General features: G+C 42.4%; 1 protein-coding gene across 2 annotated transcripts in view; it reads right to left on the minus strand.

Annotated features, from left to right (window-relative positions):
- LOC141015293 (C-terminal-binding protein 2) overlaps positions 1–12,055 on the minus strand; it is a 109,195-nt gene that overhangs the window by 59,755 nt on the left and 37,385 nt on the right. Inside the window, exons 1-2 of one of the 2 annotated variants that reach the window (XM_073489277.1) lie at positions 6,510–6,597; positions 643–839 (exon numbers count right to left, since the gene is read on the minus strand). In XM_073489277.1, coding sequence (XP_073345378.1) covers positions 643–700 — 58 coding nt within the window. In that variant the 5' untranslated portion in view covers positions 701–839; positions 6,510–6,597. Of the gene's footprint in view, positions 1–642; positions 840–6,509; positions 6,598–12,055 lie in introns of those variants that run through there. The other variant, XM_073489276.1, reaches the window with a different exon arrangement.

Genomic DNA, 12,055 nt, shown 5'->3' on the forward strand with positions numbered 1-12,055 from the left:
ATTACATGTCGACATATTACATACATTACATATTACGATTACGACATATTTGACTGTGTGTTTTCTCACTTTTACACTAGTCGAGACTATGCCGAGTTAAAACGTCAGGGCAATTAGCTGCTAGGAACTTCCTTAGTCATGGTTAACGACCTGCTTCACATTAACATAAAACACTTATTAAAATACAGTCACTGAAGGGCTGTTGAACAATAATTATGTACAGCAGAGGTCTAAAAATGTTCAGAACAAAGATGGTGCTTATTGGATTCATAACAGTTCAACTTATTCCTGAGAACATTAATATATATTGAATTATTTCTCCATCTTTGGGAACAAAATAGATTGAATCCATTTGGACATTTAAACAGGCATAAAAACATCAACAACTACAATCACTGCTTCTCTTCGTAATAATAATCCTACAGTTTATCAGATAATTTGCCAGTGGAGAGAGCACTTGATTTGATGCACTGGAGCTCCAAACACAAAGCATCGATATCACACACCCAGAGCAAGTTCAACGAAGTGTGAAATCCAGAATCGTGATTGTCAGTTTAATGTTATCAACTCCTGTGTGACTCTGCGCTGAATGAGCGACAGAAAGGAAGTTTAGGACATAACCAGTTACTTTAGTAACTTTACCTTCACAGATCCGGTCCAGCCGCTGCCTCTTCACTTTGTGTTTGTCAGTCACGGACATTGCGTCAAACACGGCACAGGACGGCACAGCTCGGCTCGGCAGGGTACCTCTCCTCCTCAGCCACGAATACTGACAAGGTTCAGACTCCTAGTGCACTGTCAGCACTATTCCCCGGGGCATACCGCCTCGGCACATACACCTGCAAGAAAAGACAAAAACCTGGTTAAACACAATGCGCGCGCACACATGCCGTATATACACACATTATTGATGTACAAGCACAAAAAAAAAAAAAAAACTGTGTGACACGGGAAGGCATTAAAGAATCCTTGACTACAAAGTCACTCAGCCTCTTGCTCACAAAGAGCCCGGGAAGCTGCGGGCGATAGATACACAGAAAATCAGTGAATCACACACACGTTCTCAGACACACACTTACTCAGATACTGTTGGTGACAAAGTGCCCCATTTGCTCTAAAAAGTGACAAAGCTTCCGTGCTCTAAAAGCCCCACTTTTCTCCTGTTTGAAGTGTGTTTTCCTTTCACTGACAAACACTCATCTGAAGCTCCATCTGACTCGTCACATTCCTTATTGATCTTGTGACATTGGAGGTACTCAGACAAATAGCAATCTACTTTTACCTCTCTTTTTTTTTCTTTTATCGGGCCCTTACAGCCATTCAAAAACAAAGCAGGCGTAGAAATACTTGTTTGACAAAAGTTGATCTCTCCAAATTTGAAAGGAGGTGAGAGAAGTTGTGAGGAGGTGATTCATCATCTGAAAAAAAGAATGAAGCTCCTGAGACGATGTGCTGCACCTGAAGGTTGACAGACTGTTGTGTAATGACACATTCAGGCCAATAGAGGGTGGTTAAAATCTACTCAGAGGGGCGCACACTAACCCACTTACACCTCTGTACTTATACAGTGACAATTCATTACATTCCCTCCTCTGAGCTCGCAACACTCAAAAACACAACTTTTAATGCAAAGCACAAATGTATGTTTCAGCCAGGTGGACTTATTTCAACCAGGATTTGGATTGTTATCACACTTGCAAATACATGTAAATGCATCCTTTTGAGTAAGAAAACAAGGAGTATGTCTGCATGTTTTCACAGGCAGAGCATAAAGAGCAAAGCGAGGATCAGCATGACGGTAAACTTAAGAGTAAAATTACTGCAACACAGCGAGGATTAAATGTTGCACCAAAAACTCAGATTCCACATTATCCAGGACGAGAGCCAGAAGCGCCTCTCCTTTCAAAAAAGTGCTGAAAACATCTCTTTCTGCCAGAAAGCATCAGGGCGAAGTCATGACATGAAGTCTTCATCAGTCCTTTGTAGTCAGAATGTAGAGGAAAGAAAAAGGAAGGAAAACAAGAAGGTAAAGAGTTCAACAAAGAACGACTGCCTCTGCCATCCTCTGCCAAGAACCAGGGTGGTGTGGATGTGAGTGCCCCCCTCTCATCAGAGGTCCAGTCTAAAGCTCAGGGCTGGTGTGGGTGGTTGTGAAATGTGACACTATCAGGACACATCAACACATATTAGACCATCACACTGCGAGGTACTTGGAGCAGTATACAGCACCTTGAGGTAAAATCCCACCTCAGAGACTTAGCTGATATCTCCGAGACAACAGACACTCTCTCAACCTGCATACAATTAATGCAAGACTCACTTTAGACATCCAGATAAGCATTTATGTTCCGAGACAGATGTTTAAATTGGGCCGTCATCAAGGCTTGTATATCTTGAGCAAGTCAGAAATGCAGTTTGAAATAGTCCTTAGATAACACATTTCTCTTTTCAGCAGTGTATATCTCTCGTTGAAGATCATAACAGCATGTTTAGATAAGAAGCACTTACAGTGCGATTGTAAATGTCAGGATTTCTGTGCACTTTAAGATTCGACTGTGTGCAATCCAACGACAGCAACAGGGCTGTGTAATCAAGACAATTTGTTTCAAGTTTTATTAGTGTGCAAATGTATTTAACTATTTAGACTTTAAAGGCACTGCTTTTGCAATGGAGCGATGTTGATGTACAGTCCTGCTGGCGCAGTAGGGGGCGATAAAGTGCAAAGAAACGCAACAATGTGCCTGCTACAAGGCAAAACTGCGCGTTAACAAATGTGGCTGTAAACGGTACACAATTAGGGCTGCAAGAGTAGGTTCACTGATCAATTAGGCATTCGATAAAAAAATAAATAAATCTGTAAATACTTTGACAATCAATTTGCTGGTACCAGATCATCATTAGTTGAACAAAACAAGACATTTGATGACATCACAAGGGCATTTTTCCGTGTTTTTGGATGTTTTATGGACCCAACAATCAATGGATTAAAAAACACAACAACTGCTGCATTAATCAATTATGAAAATAACCATTTCAGCCTTACAAGATGTAAAATATGTAAAAATCATCTTCGCACATGTTTGATGTGAAAGGAAAAGCATTTAACACATTAAGGCAACAAAACTTTGGTATGTTTACTAAAAAAATCACCAAAAAGCATATCTTCAACTGCTGTTGTAAAAGTAATCTCTTTATCTACAGGGTTTTCTACAGTCCCAGAGAGTGATTTTGATGTGAGGAAGTCACACAGAACGGGTCACTTCCAGAGTGTCTTTCCAACAAGGCGGCACTCTGGCTCCAGTATGTTAACGGGGCTGCTGGAAGGCCTCACCCCGTTACTTGATTCATCTCAGTCGTTTTCTCCTACCCTCCTCCTTCCTTTTCATCTGTCCATCTCTCTGTAGTGCTGCTGCCTCTGAGGTCTCTCACACAGAGTCATCAATCACCGGGCTTTCTTCCAGGGCTCTCCACTGTGTGTGTGTGTGTGTGTGTGTGTGTGTGTGTGTGTGTGTGTGTGTGTGTGTGTGTGTGAGACATAAAGAGTGAGAGTGACAGAGAGGGAGGGAAGTGGAGAAAAAAGCGCTCACAGCTCGGATAACAAGACTCACACGGAGGCCAAACCTTCCTCAATTCTTACCCCCTTTTCTCTTCCTCTCATTTTCCGCTGCACTCATTTCCTGAGCCGGCGACAAGCAGAGTGGTCCCAAAAATGAGAGAAAAACTTCCCTCCATCTCTCTCTCTTAAATAAAGCCAAGCATGACCCCCATGCTCTTATGGAAAAAAAGAGAAACTGGGCACACTTTGCCCATGGTTCAAAAGAAAACCTGAAACAAAGCCAGCAGTGCAGCCAGCCGGGTCTGAAGGGGTATTTAGCTAGGGATTTTGCACTCTCAATCCTAACACAAAGGTCATATACATGAATCTTAATATTTAAGAGGCATTAAAAGTCAGATGATCGATAAAACTCTCTGCCTGCGGGGCCACAGCTCATTGAAAGAGAAACATTTGTGCGTGAGAGGCCGAGACATTAAATGTAGGAATCCATATCTGTGACGGCCGGCTCTGTCTCCCAAGGACGACTCCGCTGTGAGCACAATCACAGTCCACAAACTCTGCTCAATGTCAGAGACACACAGAGATCACTGTCCGAGTACTGTCTGCAGAGGTGGGGGAAGGGAAGTGTGATACAGTACAATAGATGGAGACAAATACACACAAAGAAGTGGTTTAAGTTGGCACTGAAACGATAAGTGACAGAAAATTAACCAGCACCAAATTGCTAATGTATTAATCGTTAAGGGATAGTTTGACAATTTTGGGAAATATGCTTATTTGCTTTTTTGCCAAGAGCTAGATGAGATGTTTGAAACCATGCTCATATTTGTCCATTGGATATGAAGCTGGACCCAGCAGGATATGGACAGCTTAGCTTAGCATAAAGACTAAAAGACATTATCACATTTTTTTGGTGTTGTGCATGATTCTTGCTGCTTCCAGTCTTTATGCTAGGCCAGGCTAACCGTCTCCTGGCTGTACCTTCAGTATTGACTGTACAGACATGACAGTGCTGTACGTCTTCTTATCCATCTCCAACAAGCATCTTCTCAAAGATTCACACCATTCCTTTCAAGTTTTACAAGATGTCAAACAAAAAGGCTAAGCGTTTGCTTACCGATCTATTGTAACCTATCTAGTATGGAGGAGGTCATTCCCCGAAACGTTAGCTCCTCAACTAATTTACTTTTTGTTGTCTAATTAAAGGTGCAATATGTAAGAATTTTTGTTGAAAACATTCAAAAGTTGACTACAACTGTAATAACATTTCTGACAATATGGTGTACTGTCTTGCAAAGATACTGAAGTTAGCATGCTAACCAGCTAGCCCGACCGTCTCAAAAACATGCAACATGAGGATTTGCTGCTTTTTTAATATCTTTTTATTGTTATGGCATTTTACATTATATTTTGATGTTTTATTGACTTAACAATTCCTCAATCGATCACAAGAGCAATCCATAGATTTATCAGTGATGAAAATACTAATTAGCAGTCCTAGTTTCAGTCTCCACCCGACATTATGAGTTTAACCTCGAGTGAATGTGAAAAACCAAAAGTCAAATTGAATTAATTTGCAACAGCATCTTCTTGTTATGCGATGAAATTTAATGATGACACCGCCTTTGCTGCAATCCATCTTCCTATTGAGAGGCAAACACTAACAGAATTGTCTCGGGTGTGATTAATTGACTTTGTCGAAGTAAGAAAATAATTTGGTTTGGTAAACAGATACGAGCACCGCCCCTGACAGATTCTCATTAGAAAAGCAGTGATTACTTACTTTATTCGACACTTGGGGGGGGAAGCTACAGATCTGAGGCAATCTCGCACAGTCAAAACAGTCATTACAGTTACAGTATCACTTCATGTGTTGACGCAGATCAGTGTGATTTTGGAAGAGCGTTAAGAAAAGAGCAGAGAATCTGTTTCCTTTTGTTTAAAGACAGACGGAAATATGTTTGGACAGGAGGGAGATCGCTAAAAAACTGGAGACGGAGCTGGCTGAGGCAGCGTCAGTGGATGAGTTAGAAGGATTGAATAATTAAAAAGGTCAGGCTACCTGCCTGCTGTGTGTCGCTTCACACATGGAGGCGAGCGCACACACACGCATACTGTACACACAGTTCTGAGAGAGGCACAATGCACACTGGGGAAAAGACTGAAGAGACAAGTCATTTGGGGGAATGATCATTTTCCCTCGAACACAGTGTAGTTTGTGAACTAATTGGGTGAATCCATAATTAATTTGCTGACATTAAGCCTTCGGGTCTGCTCCACTAAGACTCTACTTTCTAAGGATGTGATGAAGTGCTAGTGAAGCCTCGGGCTCACTGCTGAAGGGGAGGGGCGGACTCTTGTTCTGAAGCTTCACAGTGCAGGTTCTGACATTTAGAGGAGATATCTAACAGCAATACACTTCTACATGTGTCAGTTAACTCCCCAAAACTGCTGGGAATAGTTTAATGGAGGCGTACATTTTCTCAATGAAACATTTAAGTGATGGATAAATCCGGAAAATCCATACTCAACATGTTTTCAGTCCACATCAGAAACCATATCCTCAGGGAACGAAATACATCAATGCTGAAAGATATTAGGAGGAGATTTCACAACTGTTTCTGGTGCCGATGAGACATTTAAGGCTTTTCTGACTTATTGAACCAGAGTGACCCTCTGCAGCTGAAGTGCAGCGCAAAACTGTAGGAGTTCAACCATCACAGATTACTACTTGCTTAGGAGTTAGTTGTGATTGGCAAGCCGGATTGCTGCAAGGCAACGCAGAAGAGAAGAAAGAAAAGGATAGTGAGTCAGCATTATCTTTTGGAATTTCAGACAGGGTCGTTCAAAGTTAAAAACTCTGACTCAGTTTTAGCCACAAAAGAGCCACTTTTATATACTTATATATATATATATATATATATATATATATATATTTTCTTGTGATAATTACCTCACAGCCAGAGGGTTCTGTTTTCAGCACCATGTCAAAAAGGTAAGAGATTTAAATGGATGTTTTTCAACCCTGTTCTGCATGTTCTCGACGTTTCCCTGCTCCAACACACCTGATTTGAATGAACGGCTCATTTTCAGCCTTCAGCAGAGCTTGATGACGAGCTGATCATTTGAATCAGGTGTGTTGGAGCAGGGAAACATGTGAAACAAGCGCAGGGAGCCGCCAGTAACAGGACTGAAAACACTGGTGTAAGGGTTTTGCCAAAGACGAACCAACTGCAGACATGTTTTGGTGCATATTCATATCATTTTTATTTTCAATCTCACATGAGCTAATGCGCTTACTTGAGTGAAACTAGGGATGCACTGATTGTGAATTTCTGGGCCAACAACAATGTTTAAAATTAAAATAACAGTTTGGCTGATAGCTGATGCCAATGTTTTCTGTTGTTTATTTTATTTTATTTTTGCATGGAAAACAAATACATTTTCACTATAAAAAAAATAGCTGTTTTAAAGTCATTCATTCACTAAGTCATTTGGTCGCCCGTCGCTGTTACTTCCGTTATTCGTCAGAGAGTGAGTCGGCGAACGTGATTAAACGTAACATGAATAAAACATTACCTTGTCCGTGAACATATCTGCCTGAGTCACGCCAGATAGATTTGTATCAGCAATGGTGGTTGTTCATCAACGACCACAACAACTTCCTTGATCCTACATGACATCATCAAACTCTGCCGTTGCCAAGAGGCCGATAGCGGTCAACAGGGCGAATATTGGCTGATACCGATGTTTGGCCGAAATATCACCGCCTCTTTATGTAAAACATGAATGAATCTGGAAGGTGTACGATTGTTTATCAACATGTTGATCCTGACTAGACTTGCGAAAATCTGTATTATAAAAAACAAATGTCGAGGATTGTTCAGGCTTGGCACAGGTATGTGCTCTGAGCACTTTGTAGCGTCTGAGTTGATTTCAACATTTGTCTGGTAATTATGATGAGAAATCTTCAACAGCTGCTGCGTTTTTTTTAACATAACAGCAAAAATAATATGACTCACATATCATTAAAGCTCTGAAGATTAAAACGACGTAGGGTTACACAGGAATAGTCTTTTGATTTAAATCTGTTTGAATTGTATTAAGTAACCATAAATCCTACTGTACAACAATTTCTCACAGCCAGTGTAACCACATTCTCAGTATGTGGTGAAAATACAGAACGCGCACTGAAACCATGGGGGTTTTTATCAGTCGTCAGATGGAGCGAAATATTTGGACAGTGCATCATCTTTTGGGAGAAACAGAGCTTTGCCTCGTTGTGCTGACTGATGAAGTGTTGAGTTTTTTTAGTTCACATTCAGTCAGAGGCGGGATATTTTTATCTGTACTGGATGGACAGAAAGATTAAGATTATCCGACTGGTTATTTTTAGTAAGCTGTCAAATTATATCTCATTCAGGAAAGCTTTAGATGAAATCTTTCAATGAGTCGTCAAATGCACTGCAGCTCTGGAGTCGGTATTTATCTTCTAGCTGAAGCTACAACCTCTTTGAGTTTCCATGCAACGTCTCAATGTGAGTCCTGTGGTAATCCTCGCCAAGACTCTAAAAACACGAAGCACTCGCTTTAAGATAGAGTTGGATAACTTGAGCAGTTACTTCTCCTGACTTAATTTCCCAGCGGAGTCTGACAGGGAAATTGTGAGGAGAGACAACTGTTAAAGTTATCTGACAGAGTGCAGCAGGAAAACGCACAGCAATATCCATCCCGCTTACAGCTGATTCCTATCAAACGCCGGAGCGAGGCGAGCCTCTTCAGAGACTCAGAAATGAGAACCTCCTCAAAGACTCACAGAGACTTTACACTTTAACCCAAAGAGGCACACTTTACTGGAAAAACACCTCTATCCCCTTTAGAAATAACAAACACAAGTCTCGATGACGAGGTGGTTTATACTATTGATATTGCAATCCATTATTACCCCCTTGTTATTTTCTATATAAAAAAAAAAAGCTTGTTTTCTTTCCACTAGAGCCCCATCTGAACAATGGAGGCCTTTTTTCCCTTTCAGTTGCTGGAGTTCCTCCAGAGGTAAATCTGTCAGCGAGGGGGCCAAAACCAAAAGCCTAACTGAAGGAAGAAAAAACAGGAAGGTGTGGACACCCCGCAGCACCAGCCCGGCTCTACTATTAATATCAACTTACATGCCCAGATCCTCGGCACCTCAGGCTGGGGAGAGTGTGATTTCCATGAACTAAACGAAGGCTGTGACAGCGTAGGCAGGTGACAGCTTGACACACTTATATTTAGCTCGGTGAACATGCCAAAGTGAATGCCTTCAAACTGCGGAATTGTTGAACTAGTGGCATCGGTAATGAAAATTTAGTCTTGGAATACACAAACAGGGCAGCGCTTGAAATCTGAGCTACTGTAGCCCACCTTGTGCTATTTACAGCCGATCAATAAACTCTTGTTTTCAAAGTTCCAGAGGCTGAGGTTATCAGTGCAAGCCACAGCCGCAGCCAAGGCTGAAAACACTTCCCAGTACAGGAAAACGCCTGCAGCGTGCCAACCTGGTGAGCAGAGGGAGGGCGTGGCCTGTTTCTGCGAGGGTGAGGTAAGAACTGCTCTCGCCACCAGCTTGGTGTCAGCGAGAGGCCAGGCTCCGGCTCAGACAGCCTGCCAGAGTCCAGCCGGCCCGGCCCGGCTCCCTCTGGGTCCTTCCAGGAAGAGCCAGCATGATTCAAAGCTTCCTGGTCCAGGAGAATGAGGTGCTTCCACTCCCCCCCCAACCCAAAAAAAATTGTGCCCACAAACACACACACACACACACACACACACACACACACACACACACACAGCTCAGCCCACTCCCTGTGGACGGTGAGACAGCCAACTCTGTGCTGTACTTGGGCTTACATTGGGAGGAGGCCAAGTTAAACAATGTGTTGATAAAGTCCAGAGCAGAGTGGTGAGAGGAACACAGAGAAAGAGCACGAGGTCCGTGCTGCACTACACGAGGACGGGGGTTCAAACAGGCAGCAACACTTAAATATAATCATTTCAGTTTGACTCATTTTTAGTAGTTTTGGCAATCAATCCTAGGGGTAACAGTAACGTCCAACCCAAGTGATGTGCTGAGATCCGGGAACATGACTACATGGCTAAAATGAAGTCAGCTGTCTCCTGTAAATGTCAGGATGATTTTATTGACAGCAAAGCCATTTTGATTCTGCTTATTGGTCCAATTCTTCACCAATTCCCTCACTGAGTCATGATTTATTCTTGTCAAACTCGTCTAAAATGAGATGAAAAGACAGAACATACTATAACGTAGGATATCTACCCTCTAATGGACATGCTGCTCAGCTGTGAGGCCCTGTTACTCACCTAGAGTATGAAATACAGGGAATACCTTGAATTTAAGCCCGTGTTGGGTAGAAAGATGTGTAGTGTTTCTCAGCTTGCTTTAATCATCATTGTACACAGCAGACGATTAGTTAATTTTTAACGGGGGGGATGGATTTGGCTCGTTTCAACTGGCTCTTTTGATTCTTCAGGTTTCAGAGCCATGGTCAGAGCATTGGATTCCAACTATCACAAAATTCAGTCAAATAAACGATCAATGACTCAGGCAGACTAGACTGAAATATTCAGCTGAAGAATGCCTCTGCCTCTGCCCCTGCACCAGCTCTGCTTCTTGGGGATGGAGAGAGGAGAAGGTAGGTTCTCGCTGTACAGAAATTACAACTAGCAAGTCGGACAAATTCTTCCTCTCGGCCATGAATCCTTCTTGTTGGGAGTTTCTTGTTTTGATGCTCTGTGGCGTGCAACTGTCAGAAAAACGTGCCGGCACTGACAAAGGGAGAGGAAAACCAGGCAAATGATTGGGGACACCTTAAATAATGTGGGAAGGGGAGACCCCGATGGTCACACATATTGGCATATTTTGCAATGAAAACTATCAACGCCCTTAAATCTCCATAAAGGCATCAATGCTTTATTTGTATTGATTATCACTGGCCTTATAAAACGCAATATGTTTTTAGTTAAAATTGAATTTGGTTATTAATTGTTCAGGTTTTTATTGTTACTGACATTTGAAAATTCTTCTAATGTGAACGTTGGAAATACCAAAAAAAAACAAAGGTTTGGTTTTTGTACATTTTCCATTAGTGTCAAAATATTTATAACATTATGGTGATAAATGGAGGTTGGAGAAGCCCCCTGGGAATTTTTTGAATTGGGCCCCCAACATTTCAGGTGCATACACTTTTGGTTTCCCCACAAAATAAAGTGTTTGTTTTTACAACCGGCCTAAACTTCTGACCCCTTGTGTCCACATGTTCCCAGATCTAAGCAGTTTCATGAGTACAACTGTAACCTAACTGATAAATGATGGCCAAGACTACAAAAAAGATCCACATTGAAACCAGAACCTTCCTTCAAATGTGTCTGCTCCCCGAGCACAGTTTAACTGGCCGTATTTGGGAGAGCCGGAGCAATAACTGACTTTACAGGAGAGCTTTTTATCCGAGCCCCCTCTGATGGGCTCACAACACAGGCTGGCCTCTCTCTCACTCTCTCTTTACCACATCCTATCATCTCAGGCTCTACTAATGCGCCATGCTTCAAGGGACTAGGACTGACACACACACACACACACACACACACACACACACACATATGTACTCTCGCACACTCAGCTCAGTCAATTAGTCCTGGCCCAACCTTGCAGCTGAGAGATAAATGGTGTGGAGTCTCAGCAGGCTTTTGCGCGAAGCTGTGCTCCTTGTCCGCCGTATGTAGAACAGCTCTCTGGAGGAATGCTAGCCCCTCCGCCACGAAGAGACGTGGCGAGCGCGAGGCTGAGGAGGGGCTCAGAGTGCTCAGGCTTGTATTAAAATATGACCACGAGGACCCCCCCTAACTCCCTAATGAGAGCAGGTCTGAGGAACAAGAGGTGGAGAAGGAAGAGGAAGAGGTGGGGACCGAATTTCAGGCCATTCCACTTCGTTAAGCATTTGTTTGTGCAGTCGAGCTGTAACCCCGTCTGCTGTAAAGGATCTAATACAAGCTGCCAGATGTTTCCCAGGGGGGAAAAAAATAAAAACGTGGCCACCGAGATTGCATTCACACAAAGTCAGTGAATCTGAAAAATGTGTGTGAAGTGTGAAAACACTGTCCGTCGACACTGTCCTTTATAGGTAGGTTTCATTCATTTCAGACTAAAACACCTGAAAAACTGGAACATTTTCGTGTTCTCTTTCCGTCGGCACACAACGAAATCACAGCCAACATTTGGAGAAGAGTACTCACAAATTAACTCGTGGTTCAAAAGCGCAAAATCAGTTTTCAGTAGTAGTCTTCCCTGAAACATCAGGCCAGAGTTTTTACATTTTGCAGAATATTTGCAGATCAATTTCTGTGTGAAAGATGACAAATTCTTTGTGGATACAAGGAAAACGGAGAGAAAAAAGATCTCTCAGATTTAACCGGCTCAGCGTAGATGTGGTTTCAGTTGGAGAAGGTCCA

This window comes from Pagrus major, chromosome 20 (genome assembly GCF_040436345.1).
Source record: "Pagrus major chromosome 20, Pma_NU_1.0".
NCBI lineage: Eukaryota > Metazoa > Chordata > Actinopteri > Spariformes > Sparidae > Pagrus > Pagrus major.